The sequence below is a fragment of the Macrotis lagotis genome, chromosome 5, assembly GCF_037893015.1.
Source record: "Macrotis lagotis isolate mMagLag1 chromosome 5, bilby.v1.9.chrom.fasta, whole genome shotgun sequence".
Lineage (NCBI taxonomy): Eukaryota > Metazoa > Chordata > Mammalia > Peramelemorphia > Peramelidae > Macrotis > Macrotis lagotis.
In genome coordinates, this window is record NC_133662.1 from 240,633,350 (window position 1) to 240,651,829 (window position 18,480).

The following is an 18,480-nucleotide window of genomic DNA, read 5'->3' on the forward strand; positions in this document are numbered from 1 at the left end:
TAGAACTCAAGTCTCCCCCTCTCTCTTTTGGAAATGTACTGTAAGTGGTGCTCCTGTAGGGTCTTAGGTCTCTCATGCTTCTCAGGAGGACACACGGGGTGATCTAGCCTCTCTTCCACGGATTGTCCTGATTCTCCCAGGAGAATTCTTCTCTCTGGAGCCAGTGGAACAACGACAGGATGCCTGGTTAAGATGAAGTAAAACTTTTTTTTTTAGCCTCCTTAGTTCACTCTTCTGATTTCCCAGTTGTTATGGTTTGTACTTCAAGAAGTCAGCTCTCTGGGCAGCCAGATAGCACAGTGGATAGAGAGCCAGTCCTGGAGTCAGGAGGACCTGAGTTCAAATGCAGCCTCAGACACTTAATACCTACCTTAACTGTTTGATCTTGGGCAAGTCACTTAAAACCCCATTGCCTTAAATAAAAAAAATTAAAAAATAAAAAAGTCTGCTCTCATTTGCCCCTAAAAGCTATTTCTCTGAATTTTCTTTACTGTTTTTTTGCTGTTCAATTCAGTGAAGCCAAAGCCAAATGCATGTTTAAAAAAAAAACCACCCCATTTACAAACTGGTAAATCTGATTGGTGAATTACCTAGCTGTGTGGCTTTGGGCAAGCCACTTAATCCCATTGCTTGGCAAAAAACTAAAAAAAAAAAAATGACCTGGGGGGGCAATGACCAAGATGGTGTCATGAAGGCAGAAATTCCTGGAAACTTGTTCCCCCCAACTCTAGCCAAAATTTAGAGGGGCAGAACCCATAGAAAGACTGAGTGATACAATTTCCCAATCCAAAGGGCGGCTAGGTGGGGTAGTGGATAAAGCACAGGCCCTGTAGTCAGGAGTACCTGGGTTCAAATCTGGTCTCAGACACTTATTACCTAGCTGTGTGGCCTTGGGCAAGCCACTTAACCCGTTTGCAAAAAAAAAAAAACCTAAAAAGAAAACCAATCCAAGACAACTTAGAAGTTCTGCAGGAAAGGTCTGTTTCACTGGGACCAGGGTTAGAAAGAGCCCCAGCAGCAGCACAGCCAGACCAAGCACCTGGGTCCATCGTAGAGGGGGTGGTTTCCAGACCTCCTGGCTCAGGGATCATTGGGGTCAGCCAGAAGGGGTGGTGAGAGAACCTGCAGTGGGAGTTGGGAAAGCCTGCCTGCACCTCCAGAGCTCCCAGTTCACAAAGAATAAGGGAGTCAGGGGAGACTACAGAGGTCTCTCTCTGCTCTCCCTGGGGCAGATCTAGGTTGCAGTCTGGGCTCCCACACCACCATAGCCAAGCAGGGACCCTCCTCATAGCTTCAGGACAGAGGAGAGAGCCTGTGGTTATCCACATACCAGAGCACAAGCAAGAGAGCAGTCAGAGCCTCTCAGAAGACCTTAGAGGAATTAAGGTCCCTTTGGATTATCCCCCAACCCTCCCAAAGCCTTGGAAGTTTGGTAAGTCAGTCCTAGGCTAATGAAATGAACAAACAGAAGAATAAAAATCGAACCATAGAAAATTACTTTGGTCTCATGGAGGACGAAAATACATACTCAGAAGACAACAAAGTTGAAGCTTCTGTATCCAAAACCTCCAAGAGAAATAGAAAATGGGCTCAGGCTGTGGAGGAACTCAAAAAAGACTTTGAAAAGCAATTAAGGGAGGTTGAGGGAAAATTGGGAAAAGAAATGAGAGCGATACAGATAAATCATGAAAACCAAGTCAAAAGCTTGGTGAAAGAAATACAAAAAAAAAATTGAAGAAAATAATATGTTAAAAATCAGTTTAGGCCAAATGGAAAAAGCAACACAGAAGGCAAATGAATTGGCTAGCTGGAAAAGGAGATAAAAAGGCTCTCTAAAGAAAATAACTCCTTCAAATGTAGAATGGAACTAAAGGAAGCTGATGACTTTGTGAGAAATCAGGAAGAAATAAAATTGTACCAAAAAAAAAAAAAACAAAAATTAGAAGAAAATGTGAAATACCTCATTGGAAAAATAACTGACCTCAAAGACAGATCCAGGAGAGATAATTTTAAAATTATTGGGATACCTGAAAGTCATGACCAGAAAGAGCCTAGACTTCATTTTTCAAGAAATAATACAGGGCGGCTAGGTGGCATAGTGGATAAAGCACCAGCCCTGGAGTCAGGAGTACCTGGGTTCAAATCCCTCAGACACCTAATAATTACCTAGCTGTATGGCCTTGGGCAAGCCACTTAACCCCATTTGCCTTGCAAAAACCTTAAAAAAAGAAGAAAAAAGAAAAAAAAAGAAATAATACAGCAAAATTACCCTGAGATCCTAGAAGCAAAAGGCAAAATAGAAATTGAAGGAAATCACCGATCACCTTCTGAAAGAGATCCCAAAAGAAAAACTCCCAGGAATATTATAGCCAAATTCCAAAACTCCCAAGTCAAAGAGAAAATACTAAAAGTGCCAAAAACAAACAGTTCAACTGCCGTGGCTCTATAGTCAGGATTACATCTGGCAGCGTCTACATTAAGGGCTCATAGGACATGGATTATAATATTCCAGAACGCAAAAGAGCTTGGTTTACAACCGAGAATCAACTGTCCAGAAAAACTGAACATCCTCTTACAGGGGAAAAGATGGACTTTCAATGAAACGCGATTTCAAACTTTGCTATTTGAAACTAGAGCTGAACAGAAAGTTTGATCTCCAGGTACAGGACTCGGGAACCATAGAGGGGAAGAATGAGAAAGATTAAATATGAGGAACTTAATGATGTTTAACTGTTTGTATTCCTGCATAGGAAGAAGATACTGATAGCCCATAGAACTTTATAATTTTTAAGAGTAGTTGGAAGGAGCATATATATATATATATATATATATATGTATATGTATATGTAAATATATATATAGAGAGAGACAGACAGACAGACAGAGACAGAGTGAAGGAAGGAGTTGAATGTAATGGTATAATATAGTAAAAAGATGGAGTCAATGAGTATTGGGAGGATGGGAAAGGACAGGAAAAAGAGGCTAAGATATTTCACATAAAAGTCAAGAAAAAATTTTTACAATGGAGTGGGAGAAGGCAAGGGTGGGTGGGTGAGCCTTCATTCTCATTAGAAATGGCTCAAATTGGAAATAACATACACACTTAATTGGGTATAGAAATCTCATACCCTAGAGAGAAATGAGAGGAAAAGGATAGGATAAGGTGAAATGGGGGGGAGGGAGGAATAGGGATAGAAGAGAAGGAAGATTGTGGGAGAGGGTACTCAGATACAGCATGCTTCTGTGCAGAGACAGGATGAAAGGAGAGAGAAAATAGAATAAATGAGAGTGGAAAGGAATAGAGTGGAGGGAAATACAGCTAGTAATAGCAACTGTGGAAAAAATATTGAAGCAATGTATCTGGTGGACTTAGGATAAAGAAGGCAACTCATTCCAGAGACAGAACCATTAGAATCTGAACACAGACTAAAGTATACTTTTTTCTTCTCTTACTGTTCTTGAGGTTTCTCCTCTTTCTGGGGAGGAGATGGGGTAATACATTTTACTCTCACAACAAGATTATTGTAATAATATAAAATAAACCCCAAAAAAATTTTTTAAAAGAAAAATGATCCAGGGTGGCTAGGTGGTGCAGTGGATAAAGCACCGGCTCTGGAGTCAGGAGTACCTGGGTTCAAATCCAGTCTCAGATACTTAATAATTACCTAGCTGTGTGGCCTTGGGCAAGCCACTTAACCCCATTGGCCTTTCAAAAACCTAAAAAAAAAAAAAATGATCCAAAAGTATGAACAATGTCTTCCTGGCTTCCCAGCAGCAAGATCTGTAAACATTGTTGACCTGATGATTGCCCACTTGGAGGTTAAGCCGCCCCCCACCCCCACCCCTCCCAGTGGCTTGACATAGCACAAGTGTCTGTTTTGTCTTCTGTTGGAATCCTGACATGCAGGCCTAGGATGGCTTCTTAAAGATCAGTCAGTATCATAGACACATCAAATGTTTTAGAAGCATCTGTTTTCAAGTGCTACTTGGTTTTCCAAGGATAAGCTCCAATAGAATTGAAACACAGTTGCCCAATGAAAAAAGCCTTAGGTTAAACAAGCACCAAAGCAGCATTTATTAAATGATCTTTCATGTTGGGCTTACAAATGAAAAATATTCTCCTAGAAATAAACAGTGACTCAACAAAAATGGATTTTAGTTTTTTCTGGATGGTTATTCATTTGTGATATGGAATTGTTTTAAGCCTAATACAAGTTGTCATAAACTAAGCCATCAAACATATGAGCCACCTAAGTTCCCCCCATGAGTGAGGCTGTATTTTTATTTTTCTCAGTCTTCATTGTATCAACATGATCCAGGGTCTTAGGGGCCAAATGGGAATGATCCTGAATTTTCTTCAGGCCATTCTCAAAGTAGCCTTACTTAAATGATGGAAACCTTCTGAAAAGTTGTTCACTTCTCTTTGGAACTGGTAGACATTAATAAAACTTAGCATTTCCTGTGAAAATGTAGATCGTCTGATTAATTCATTCTTATCTTCAACAAGGATGTTTTCAAAGAGTCGATTACTCATGTTTAATACCTATCACATTTGTGATGGCTTAATGAAAAGAAGCAGTTAGTGCCTTTTAAAAAGCATTTTATCAATGTTTCTTTGATAATACTGGCTCTTCACAATGAGCTTGCCCCCAGTCGAGCTCTCCTTAGTAACAGAAGGATAGTGAAGCAGGACTCGACAATCCAGGGACTATAGCTGCAAATACACAAGGACATGTATTTATGCCTGTGGTCTGCCACGAGGTGAGAGGCTAACCCACCTTGAGCCTTCTTGGACTTGCCCTGAGCCATCGTGCAGCCCATTCAATGAGAAGCAGGCATTTAGGGAAGAGCCAGAATGCGTCCAAAAGGCCTGGATGTCCTTTGACCCCCCCCACACATGCTCCCTGCCTTTCCAGTCTAATGAAACTCCTCCCATTGGACAGTCCAGCCAGACTGGCCTCCCTGCTGCTCCGACCAGCAGGCAGCATACACACACGCTTGCGCGCGCGCACGCACACACACACACACACACACACATGCACAGTCTCTTACCTCCTACCCTCTGCAGGAAGCCCTTCTGGGTCTCTGGCTCATGTATTTCTTGGTGCATTAATTTCCCAAGAGTGGGAGCAAGCTTCTGGTGGTCAGCTCTGCAAGCAATAGGACTGGGGCTTTTTCTACTGGACCATAATGTGGCTTAGATGTCATTGTTTACATTATTTACCTGATTTACCTTTTCACTCAAGGAATCTTGGATAAATTCCACTACATAAACAGGATCGTTTTCCCTCTTAATTCCCCATCTAGCTATTCTGGCTATCTAAAGTCCTTTATTTATTTATGACCTCTAGAAGTCCTCCAAATTTGACTTGTACTTTAAAATAAAGTGAATATGTAGAAGTGACACATTGGATATGATTTGGGAGCAAACTGTTTCAGGAGATGTACTACAGTTTTTTGTAGCAAGGGTTGTGGCCTCTGGAAGCTGTCTTTGGTGGCTTGGTCAATCCTCATAAAATTTAGACTTTTAGCACTTCATTGTTTCTTGTCATAATCTCTTTTTTTTTAATAGCATCTTGAACATTTCGGCAATGCTAAGTTACAACTCTCTTGTATAATGTGTTTATCATATGGTATTGATTTGGCTTTTAAATGTTTTTCCAAAAGCTCTAGTTAAGGCCTATAAGAGTATTTCAGAGCTGAAGAAGCTGCTTCTCTTAATTTATCTAAAACCCATTGTATCATGCTATGTGCAGGATTCTTTGTGAAAGCCTGGGACATAAACTAAAGTAAAGAAGCCACAAGCCTTGCCCTTAGAGAGCCTTATAATGAAAAGTACATGGAAGTAATATTTCTATTCTGATTGTGTTGGCAAGAGTAAGGTGCCTATGAGGCTTCAGAGGGTGAAGAAGATGGCCAGAAGAACCAGAGTTGACTCCAGGGAAGAGTTGGCATTTCATTAGAAAGATTTTATTTAGTTTGAGTTTTACATTTTTTCTCCTACTCTTGCTTCCCTCCTCCCACCCCTAAAGAAGGCAGTCTGTTAGTCTTTACATTGTTTCCATGGTATACGTTGATTTCAGTTGAATGTGTTGAGAGAAATATCCTTAAGAAAAAAAATAAAGTATAAGAGATAGCAAAATTATAAGATATCATTTTTTTTAATTGAAGATAATAGTCTTTGATGTTTGTTCAAACTCCACAGTTCTTTATCTGGATATAGATGGTATTCTCTATTGCAGATAGCTCAAAATTGTCCCTGATGTTGCACTGATGAGATGAGCAAATCCATCAAGGTTGATCATCACCCCCATGTTGCTGTTAGGATGTACAGTGTTTCTCTGGTTCTGCTCATCTCGCTCAGCATCAGTTTATGCAAATCCCTCCAGGCTTCCCTGAATTCCCATCCCTCCTGGTTTCTAATAGAACAATAGTATTCCATGACATACATATACCACAGTTTGCTAAGCCATTCCCCAAATGAAGGACATTCATTTAATTTAATTTCCAATTCTTTGCCACCATAAACAGGGCTGCTATGAATATTTTTGTACAAGTGGTGTTTTTACCCTTTGTCGTCATCTCTTCAGGGTACAGACCCAGTAGTGGTATTGCTCGATCAAAGGGTATGCACATTTTTGTTGCCTTTGGGTGTAATTCCAAATTTCTCTCCAGAAAGGTTGGATGAGTTCACAGCTCTACCAACAATGTATTAGTGTCCCAGATTTCCCACTTCCCTTCCATCGTTGATCACTGATAGTTGACATTTCAAAGGAATGAAAAATATTTCCTTAAGTAGAACTGGGCATTCCAATTGTAAGAGAATATTAAGAAGCCCCAAAGGGAGGGAAAGTAGAGGCAACGTGTAAAAAAGAAAGGGAGAGTTGATAAAGATTTGGTCTCTAAAAGTTGCATTTTTCCTCCTTTTCCAACCCAGATTGAAGAAGAAATGTTGGCCTTGCAGAATGAACGCACAGAACGAATACGAAGTCTGCTGGAGCGTCAAGCCAGAGAAATTGAAGCTTTTGACTCTGAGAGCATGAGGCTAGGTTTTAGTAATATGGTCCTTTCCAATCTCTCCCCTGAGGCATTCAGTCACAGCTACCCTGGAGCTTCAGGATGGTCCCACAATCCCACTGCGGGGCCAGGCCCTCATTGGGGTCATCCCATGGGGGGCCCTCCTCAGGCATGGGGCCATCCGATGCAGGGTGGGCCCCAGCCATGGGGTCATCCCTCAGGGCCCATGCAGGGGGTGCCGCGAGGCAGCGGCATGGGGGTCCGTAACAGCCCCCAGGCTCTGAGGCGGACGGCATCGGGGGGACGGACAGAGCAGGGCATGAGCAGGAGCACAAGTGTCACTTCACAAATATCCAATGGTTCACACATGTCTTACACATAACTCCACTGGAGCTGTCCGCCAAAAGCCACCGCGCCTCCAGATGTCGTCACCACCCCATGTCCCAGGGCGCAGCGGTGCGGGAGCCAAGTGCGTATGGAGTAGTGGTTCATTTTGTAAAGCGTTCTGTTCTGTGTTTACTAAGGGGGTGTCAGTGTCTTTGGCTGCAGGGTCTGGGGTTCTGTTCTGTTTTGTTTTATTACTTTGTGGGGGGGGGGGGGGCTCTGGGACTGGGCTTGAGGAAAATCCCCTCTGCGTGTAATGGGAGGTATTCATCAGAAAGTTGGGCTTGCATCGTCACTCCTGACTGCTCCCAGTCTCAAAGGCTCCTCTGCTCACAGCAGGCAACCAGTGTGCTGAACTGGACGAGCTATGGGGCCAGACCTGCATCCCCTCCCCAGGTTAGGGTTCTTGTTCAATTGGCCTGGCCTCCCAGCAGCCCCCAAGCAGGAGGAAAGGGGGCATATCCACAGACACCAAAGGTTTCCAGAGGTCAGAAGCAGGTTTGCCTGGGTTTGTTTATTTATTTGGGGGGGGTGGGTTGTAGGGGCTTGTTGGTGGTCCAGTCCATTCCGGTGTGCTCTTATGTCCAGATGTTTGTTTAAAGCAGGGGGTGCTTGTTCCACCTATCTTGGAGCTGGGATATCTTTCTTCCTTTTCCAGTTCATGCTTTGGCTTGCCAGCATGAGTGGGGACAGGTAAAGGCTGCCAGGACAGCCCATATGCTGCTTTTCCTGTTGTAGCTGAGGCCCCACGTTACTCTGGAGCCATGGCTCATCCTAAAGACATGTAGCCAATATATGCCCAAGGACAGACGTATTTGAAGGATACTATGTTTGCAAACTGCCACCTGTTGGAATTCTTCCACACTACACATTACACAGATGTGATTCCCCCTTCTGGCTTGTTGCAAAGTCCTGTTTACATGTAGCATTAGCCAATTGTCACGGTGTCTAGTTGCCATATGAGCGTCCCAGGAGTCGCTGAGCCAATGACTTTGACCAGCTGCTGACTAACCCCCATCACCACTGTAGATGGGCTGCATGGGACAGCCCCCTTTTTGCTCTTTTCCATTGCCGTTTCCATTGCTGCACTGCTCTACAACGTTCCCAACCAGTGAGACTTTGTGATCTTTTGGTAGCAGGTTCAAGCCCCCTCCCCTTGTCAAATAGGAGACACCACTTCCAGAAGTCTCTATATTCTTGTGTCAACAGCACTACTGAAAAGGAGCTGGGAAGTTTGGCAAAATGTTAAAAATAAATTATACTGGTCAGGGAGTCTGTTGACAAAAAATCTATTTTGTTAGTTTTTCTATTTGTGTTTGTTCTTTTGTTTGTTTTTCTTTTTATGATGAAGGATCAACCTTTAGGGCTGAGTCAGGAGATTTCCCAGTACTCTGGTCATTGCCAGTTGACCAAACTGGTACTGGGGAATCCTGGAGATAAAACCAGGTCGGTCAAGTTTGACTCGAGGTAGATGTTCTTTCCCATCACCAAAGTTTCTTATAACTTATTTTTTTCTTCCCCTTTCCAACTTGTCTTGAAGAGAACCCTAGCTGCTAACTCTCGAACTTACCTTTCAGAGATTCCTAGGGCCCTCAAAGCCCCCTTCTCTCTTTTCAATCCCTGTCAATGGCCCACCTCTTCATTCCTACCAAATTCATGACCATTTTTGCCAAGGTGTCCAATTTCTCACTGATCTTTTCCTTTTAAATGATATTGGGCATCTTAATAAAGCCAAATGGAAGAAAAAAATGTGTATGTAAATGGTTTGGAAGTCTTTGCCATAGGAGGTTATGAAAGGGACATTCATGAAAGTAGGAGTGAGCCATGTCATAGTTAGAAATGTACCTCTCTCACTGCAACTCTTCCCAGGTCCAAAGATCAATGTCACACTTATTTGTCATACCTGTTTATTGAATAGCTATATAGCTTGTTACCCATTTGTTGTAGTAAAACATAATTCAAATGCTTCCAGAAAAATGAGATTAATTGGATGCTGTTTTCCTAATTTGAGAGGGTTACAATTTAATCAGGAATTCTCACATACCCACTGGAATTTAACATAATAGTGGCAGCTGAGGGCCGGTGTACATCCAGAACTTGTATGTAAGGGCTAATGGGGCAAAATCAACTGTGGATCACCAGCCCAGACAACTTAAATTTCCTGGTTGCACCAATGATCCGTTTTAAGCTGAAGTCATTTATTCTTTCCCTGTTGTAGACTTGAGTGAAAAGAGCTGTGGCCTCATGAGTTTCATTTACTTCCCTGGGTACTTGGACACTTGACCCCACTGACCCCAGATCTCTTCTTCAGTAGGGCTTTGTAGCCAACCTGATAGGGTGGTCATGTGCAGACCTGGATTTTTCCATTAGGTTAATGTTTTAATTAAAACAGATAGTTTGCAAAAACTGATTCAGATTTTAATTGTGTGTGTGTGTGTGTATGTATGTGTGTGTGTGTATGAAAAAAAGTCTTCTCTAAAATATTCTCCATGGTGGGAATCATCCCATAATAAAATTTATAAAAGGAAACTTGAATGATTTTGAGTGAGGCAATCCCTTTCTGAATCAGTTTGCAAATGCTAACCTGTAATCAGATTATATACTACCTCTCTGAACTATGATGCAACCTAGCAATTATGAGAAATTTGTCAAAAATTCATCAGAAATCTGCAAGATCAGAACCTCTGGTAGTAGAAAATGGCATGAGTTTTCTCTCTTTGATCTTTCTTTTATTAACATTGAATCACTAATTTTGTACCTTAAAATATTTTATTCCCCCTCCCCTGCCAGTCTGCACATTTAAGTCCTTCCAGAGTGAAAACAGCCCCAAGTTACAGTTTACAGATAATACTTCTTACTTGCTGAGTCGTGTGACAGAAGTTTTGGTCTTTTGGGCTACAGTGGGAAAAGCAATGGACCAGGAAGCCTGATGGTCAGGCTCCTGCCCTGGCCTCATCACCACATAGGCCATCTTTGCACCCCTTGGGCTTCTGTCTGTTGAACTGGGAAATGGGGCTAATGTGACCTCTCAGGTTTCTTCCAGCTCTGAGACTCCGGGACTCCTGGGGAGGCTGTCAAAGCCAGTTCCCTGGTGGCCAGCGGGTTGTGACTAAAGAAGCTGGGTAGCACCCTTCTTCCTGTCTCTTCTCCCACTTTGACCGAAAATGAAAACTCTGGGCATCTCTGTCAGGTTGGAAGACAGACTCTACTCACCCTGTTTTCTCTCTAGACCTAGAACTGGTGAAGGTTTATCTAAGTACCGAGCGTCTGGTGTGTTGAATTCTTTGCAGAATGCATTGTGTTGGACACTGGAATAATACTATTTATTTTCACCTGTGAAGATAACTTGATTATACTTGAAACACCTCCTTTGCATTCCTCCATGTGTGCCATTCACTAGTGGAAATAAATTGTATTATACCACGATCTACTGGCTTGTAAACAAAACACTATGTTAAATATGCACATTTCTTGGGATAGCTCTATCATTTGTATGTATATATTGTATATACAAATGAATGTGTACATACATACATATATATATAAATATATATATATAAATAGAGAAAGATGAGACGTGTCGGCAGTGCTGTACATTCGCATCCAAGCACTTGGGCTCCTGTTCCTTTTGTATACACATATCCACACATATCCATACACATATGAGTGAGTGTGTGTGTGTGTGTGTGTGTGTATTTCTATATATTTCTATATGCATATATTTTTTTCCAAATATTAGTTAAGGCAGGAATGCATAGGTCCCTCACAGAGCGGCATTGGTGTTTGCTCTTAGGATTGATCTTTTTTGAGAGCATGGATCAGTCTAGGCAGCCCTCTGAGGCCAGAAGTGCTTCAGGCTCTTGAAGGGAAAGACTGGTGTCTATGGGGATTGAGAAAGTAAAGCCACAGTATGAAAATCAGCTACACAAATGAGCAAATGAGTGCCAGGGCAGAAGCCAGCCTGGGTTCCTGCTTCTTGGAGAGGGACATGGCGTGGGGGAAGGAATACAGCGTCAAGAGCAAAGGACCAGACAGGGCTTCCTCTCCAGAGACCACAAGGACCACAACTGTGTTGCACAATTGGCACGAGCTTCCGGTGTTTCAGGGTGGGGGCACTGCCACAGACCCTTTGCTGTTGAGTGAGAATTCATTATGCTTAGGCCCAAGTTAGTGCAAGGGCATGGATGGGAGGCTTTGGTCCTCTTGCTCTGGAAAGTGGCATCCATAGGGAAAGAGTGGTGACCGCTGGTGCTACGAATGGCCTTCTGAGACTGGCCCACTGGGTAGCTCCCTCATGATGCTTTCCAAGCAGTAAACCTTTGTTTCTGTAAGAGATTTGTTCTTGTTCTGCTCCTTCACATCCCAGAGGATCCTGCAAGTGTACAGCATGAAGATTCTCTCAAGCATGGGGAGGGCTGGATTTGCTAGGAGCCTCCTGCACAAGAGATGCTGGCCCAGGCAGCAGCAGACTCCTACTCTCAGGTCATCCATTTGCCTCAAGCTTCTTGCCCACCAAGAATCCATTTCCCTTGTCGAAGAGCATGGCACTGCTCACAGCATTGCCATTTCAGAGTCAGACTCTGCCTTTCACTTTTGAAGGCTTCCCATTTGGTTGTGAGGAACTATTAAGTTTTCCCCATCCTCAGTCAAACACTCATGAAGAATGTGCTGTGAGCTTCGTAGAGCTTCCCCTTGAATGCAGGGACTACTGATTGAAGTCTATTTTGCTGTGTCTGGTTACATTGTCTGCACTTTTAGGAAATCACTACAGTTAGAACTACATTAGGAATGTTTGTTGAGGTGTTTGTGGGCTCTGTTGATACTTGTTAATGCTGTAAAGAAGGAAGTTGTCTTGTTCAACACTGTCCAGAAGAGAAGGTGAAGCTGAGATCTCCCCTGGTGTGCATTGATGTGTGTGTCCTACTGACTCCCAGTGTTTCCCAGACTGTCTACAAAGGCTGTGGAGAACAGTTTCCCTCCCTAGTGAATGTACCACTCCCCAGACCTTCATTTCCCTGGCAGAGAGTATCTGTGACTTGATGATAGTCCTTAGGTGGAAATGAAATAAGGAAACACCAGACTCACTGTGCACCTTATCTAATATCTTGTGGGTCTCTGAACACTTGCCTTTCTTACCTTCCCAAAGAGACAGGCAGGTCAAATTGGAGAGCTGTTTGCCATCTTTGTTATCCTGCTCGCTGAATGCCAGGCATCAGGATTTCCTGAACATCTTCCCCATCACCCTCCTAACCCACTTGTGTACCTCTCCCCACCCCTTTTATTTTTTTAATCAAAACTATTGAACTCTCTCTGAAGCCTCCCTTTGAAAGTAGCAGGATGATCACTGGACAAGCCAATTTGATTGTCTCTAGGTGGTCTGCCGGGAAAGAGCAGAGAAAAGCTGAGATTTCTAAATGAACAAATACAAAGGGTATTTTCATGCCCAATAACGGGTACTTCCACCTGCACAGTTTGACTTTTTTTGCTGACATTTTAGCAATTGTGAGTGAAAACCGTGTAATTAGCTGTAAATATGTAGGTAACAAATGGACCTAGTTTCTGTAAATTTTTTTTGGAGTTTTTTGTACTAAAGTTTATAGATCTGTGCCAGCTAGAGAGGAGTTGCTGTTGTTGCCATTGTGGCCCTAGCATCTGACCCTATAAATATCCTAGGTGAAGCTTAGAATTAACACATCAGTGTCATATGCAGGGGGCTATGAGGCTTAATCGTGTTTCCAGGTTCTACACTTGAAGCAAAATAATTTTCTTTCATGTCCTCAGTAATGGTTGAGATAGGGTGAGCTCCCTTCCCCAGTGTCCATGTTTCCAGAAGTGTTTTGTCTCTCAAGTACAAGTGTTTTCATTATTCTATCAATTATGCAGGTGGTAGATCCTTTGGTTTGGTGCTTTTGTTCCTTGGGCTCCCTTACAGCTGGAATTTCCAGTGAAATGCAGAGCATTCTTTTGTCGGTACAGAGATCCCTTGGATAATTTTGCCTCTCCTTCCCACCATGTGCATAGTAGCTTGAGCCCTTCTAGGCTGATGAACTGAAAGGAGAAAGGAAGAAGAAACAAAACAAAAAGCAAAAACCCTCTAGTCCAGGGAGCCAGGTTTGCAAGCTTTCAGTGCCCACCTGACATGTCTCCATGATGGAGGCTCTGGGTGATTCACATTTGGAATGGAGACATCCATGTTCAGGGAAAGTTAAAATCTTCACTTTTGAATAGTTTAGCTTCCCATCTTTACCATATTAGGGTCACTTGAAAGAAAGTGTGGAGATGAATGTAATGGAAACAGCTTCTCACTTGCTGAGCCCAAGAGCATTACACTTTAAACTGCGCAATTCAGAAGGCTACAGCTGCCTGTGGCCGACCAGAGGGTGAGGCCCATTCTTTGTCCTTGGTGTGTTGTATGTTGGCTTCCATCAGTGTGGATGTGCTACAGATGGCTCGTTTCAGATCCCATTCCAAATGTCTTGTTATTCCTTAGTGAGCATCCTCCTTTCCCTCCACCACCATGTTGTGTGCTAAACCTCCTAGTCCATTTAAGATGGTGGTTGTGCCAACTTAATGTGTGTGTGTGTGTGTGTGTGTGTGTGTGTGTGTGTGTGTGTCTTCCCACTCTCAACCAAAAACATGTCCATGAAGGAGCCCAGACAGACCAAGGCATGATGGGGGAGAACATTTCAGTAAACACAGAATAGACCAGAAGTAGATTGGGAGAGTAGTTTTACCAAGTTCCCTTGAAATTTGAAATGAGAGAGGAGTCCATTTTAAAATGCAGTTTTCATGGAGAGAAGGGATAGCAGAATTGGGGAGGGAAAGAAGAGGGACTTCTGGGAGAGGAGAGAATTTTATGGTCATGTTAACTTTGCTTTTATGAAGACCCTTTTCTTCTAGGTTAGAGAATTAAGGACATTCTCCCAACTCTTTCTTAAAAACAAAAAATAAAAAATAAAACAGGATGAGGGTCTGATGTAAATAAGTGACATTTTACAGTATAGTGTGTATAATTCACCCAGACTATTTCAACTTGATCAATTGTAAATGCTTAAGAAGTTTTTATTAACACTTGTTTTGCTAAATCCTATTTATGTGATTATTCAGAAGTCAATAACCCATTTAAAATTTAAGGCAAACATTTAGGTAATAAATGGTTGGGTTACTTTGAGCAGTTTAGCTATAAGAACCCCCTTGTTTTTGTATACAAGAAAGATAGTATAATGTGCATTAACGAGGCTGGGAGAGACTATGAGAAATGTGTATAGTGTATATTTTAAAACAGCTTTGCTTGTATTGTGAAGATTTAAAACAAACTTGAGATTTCTAACATAACTATTAACACAATTTTAACATAAGTTATCCCACTGGGTTTAAGAGCATCTTGAATGTATAATCCTTTTTGTAACCCAGATTGGTTTCTGCTTCTACCCATCATTCAGATAGCCTATTTATGTTTTTAATTTTATACAGTATATTCACTTTCCCTTGAATCTCCTCATCTCCAGCATGATTTTTTTTTTTTTGCACAGGTATTGTAGAAGTTTTAAAATGGAAAAAAAAATCCATTTTTCTCCATCTTGGATTTTCATTACTTCTTTCTTCCCCTTTCCCCATCTCCTTTCTTAAAGGCCATTTTATACATTTGCATTATCCATGCAAATGCTAGGGGTTTTTTAATCTTATTTTGCCATTCATCAAAAAAAAATGCTCAGTCGGTTGCCTTTTTACAAAAAAAATGATAATAATAATAAAGGAAAGGAATAAAAAGCTGTGACCTTATCAGTTCTGAGTAGGCCATTGGGAGTTGGATGCACACTTGTAACAGCCCAGGACCAGCTCTGGTGCCCCACTAAAGGGAAAATACTTTTAATGGCCCAAAGGGACTTTCTTGATTGAAATATGTTGCTGCCTAGGATGTCTTCCTAGGTACACATTTCCTAGGAATTTCCATGAATATTTAAAGAAGACCTGAGAAGGTCTAGTTGGGTTTTATCAGGAAAGCCTTTGTGACTTGCTAGTTTCCCATGGTGATGAGAAACTTAAGAATTCCACAGGACTCAAAAATTTGGGTAGATCACTTGCCTTTCCCACAGTAGTCGTCCTCTCCTCTCCCCCAGCTCTTGAGCCTGTCACATTTTCATGGTGGGTGAAGGACTTTTGGTTCTGGAAACTAGGACTGATTTTTCGGGTGAGAGAGAATCATGTTGAGAGTGTTGTGCTGCCACCATAACTAAGAATTTCATTTTTTAACCACACCTTTGTTGCATCATCCTCTGAGTTTTCAGACCCAACAGATGCCCACAGTGGAGGCTTACAAAGGATTGCAATGGGGAATGAGGCCCTTCCCTTGACAGGAGCACCAGTTGGTATGGATGATACAAGTGTGCATTTTCTCTTCGGTAAAGATGGTCCACAGCACTACCTGGTGAGGCTTATTGTACAGTATCTTGTCAGTATTCTTCTGGTTCTGCATACATTATAGTTCATATATAACCTGTATTAATTGTATAGATTGTGCATTTAAAGCTGTTACCAAGTTGTCAAAATGAGAGAAAACAAGGTCATATGTAATATTTTGTTTGTAAGTATCCTTTGTATCATAGCAAAGGAAAAGTTAAAAAAAATCAACTGTAATAAAGTAATTTTAGTACACACAGTCTCACTGAGCTTTTTTAAAAAAGTTTTATTCCTGAACCTTATAGATATTACATGAACATATTTTACTGGTCAGGCCTCTGGGTCTATAATCTCCACTTCCCCAGTATTGCTACTGTACCCTTTTCACCAAAGCAATCACATGGCCTCCTTGGCTCTCTTGTGCCTGAAGATAGAGATTCTAAGTGGACCTTCTCCACTTGTAAACCATATTCAGGACTATAGGAATTCCTGACTTAGGCTATTCTTGCACCCAGAGGCTTGTAAAGAGATGTCATCCACCTATACTTTTCCCCTGCATTTGAAATCCTGCAATGTAAAGTGAAAGGGGTCAGATTCCTGTACTTAGTTAATACAGAGCCAGAATTAGTATGTTCATTGCTCTTTCCACGACATGAGGTAAATGGTAACCCCATTACTTAACCCAAGAGCCTTGTCAATAAGATGGCAGTATAAGAGAAAGATCTGACCAAGTCCTGAATCCGGGCCCTGCTGCTGCACAGAGCAGATCATTGCTTCATTTTCCTCACCTGTAAAATCTTACACTGCCTTTCTCATTGAAGAGAGCAGCAGGTTGTAAACTAAGGTGCTTGGAGATTTGTCCGTCAGTATTGGTTGGGGCAGAAAAAGACGGAGAAAGATTGCTAAGTTGGAAATCAGAGGAGCTCAGATCAAGTCTTGGCTTTACCTGTGTGATTTTGGGGAAGTCACAGCACCTCTGGGCTTTAGAAGACCTCTAACTTCCCATCTGTCTCTAAATCTAGGAGTCCAAAATGTAAGATTCTCCTGCTCCCACTAGTTCAACATAACACCCGTTGATTGGGTCATGCTCAAGCCTGTAGCCTGCCATTCACCAAAAGGTACATTTAGAAGTGCAGATCCAGTAGGGTAGGTATTAACATGGTATATCAATGTTCCCCCAGAAGGGGCTCCACATTGTTGGAAACATGAGAGGTCACTGACTGGAGGCAAAGACTTGAGTCTAACCCTGCCTTTCTCATGTAAAAACTCTGTGTGAGCCTCTAGATATGTCATTGACATCACTAAAAATGTTTTCTCATTCACAAAACCAAAATACAGATAATACATGTTTCCTGAGGTATAGTTTTATAAACTATAATAGGATTCAGAGTTACAAGAGACCTTATTCAGTCTTCAAACCAACTGACTAGAAAAGATGAGGAAGCCAAGGATACCGATGTGATATGACTTCCCCATTAGCACAGGGGAAAAGAGGATTTGGATCCAAGTCCTTTTAATAAAACTAGATTAAATGTGGTTTCAATAGAACATCAAGTGGGGTGGCTAGGTGGCACAGTGGATAAAGCACCGGCCCTGGAGTCAGGAGGACCTGGGTTCAAATCCGGTCTCAGACACTTAATAATGACCTAGCCGTGTGGCCTTGGGCAAGCCGATTAACCCCACTGCCTTGCAAAAACCTTAAAAAAAAAAATAGAACATCAGAATGGACCTCAAGTTATAGAACACTTTTTCACCTATCTTCTCAAGGACATTAACTGGAGCATCTCTTCTCCCCAAGAGCAAGCCTAAGGAGTCACAGATCTCTGCCTTCGCCTTAAAGATATCCTTAAAGATACTGCTTCTGGATAGGGACTAGGATGTGTTTGTCTTGAGATCTAAAGTGCTTGACGGTGGAGTCATATAAAGGTCCTTGGAGGTCTGTCTTCATGCTTTATAAAATACCTTGATATTAATCAGGACTATATGTACTTAGAAAAAGAAGTTGATTAAGGAGTATTTAAGACAATGGACCAGTCCTGCTCAGGAGAAAGCATGGGTTGTTTGAATCTACATCCCTTGGAGAGCCTGCATCTCTGTAGGAAACAGTGGCAGGTAGGGCCAGGACTCAGGTGCCCAAACTTGTAATCCAATGTTTTAAGGTTTGGGGTTTTTTTTTTTTTTGGTTTTTTCAAGGCAATGGAGATAAGTGACTTGACCAAGGTCACACAGGAGGTACTTATTAAGTATCTGAGGTCGAATTTGAACTCAGGTCCTCCTGATTCCAGGGCTGGTGCTCTATCCATTGTGCAATCTGACTGCCCCCAGTGTTCTTTTCAGCACAGCACAGAAGAGCTCCATCATGGCAAAGGACAGAGTGAGAGCCGGCATACTACCCACCAGGCAGCACTGATAGGCTGGGAAGTTTTCAGACTGCTAGGAAATGATTAACTGAGGCAAAAGGTTTGGTTATTAATTAAGCAGAAATGCAGCTGCTTAGGGTTCTGAGGAGAGAAATTAGAGCCACAAACCACAGGCAGCAGCCAATGTTTGCGTATTGGGGCCCTGGAATGAGGTGTCTTGATCCCAAGGTGGCTAATATGTACTCCTCTCTGCTCCATACTCAGATGACAGGGGAAGAAAGAAAGAAAAGGAAGAGAAAGAAAAAAATGAAGAAAACGT

General features: G+C 42.1%; 1 protein-coding gene across 1 annotated transcript in view; it reads left to right on the forward strand.

Moving 5' to 3' along the window:
- Window positions 1–16,056, forward strand: part of TAOK1 (TAO kinase 1) — a 70,917-nt gene extending 54,861 nt beyond the window's left edge. The window contains 2 exon segments of the mRNA XM_074189105.1: window positions 6,938–7,310; window positions 7,313–16,056. Of these exon segments, the coding sequence (XP_074045206.1) occupies window positions 6,938–7,310; window positions 7,313–8,001 (1,062 nt within the window). The 3' untranslated portion in view covers window positions 8,002–16,056.
- Window positions 16,057–18,480: the final 2,424 nt, after the last annotated feature.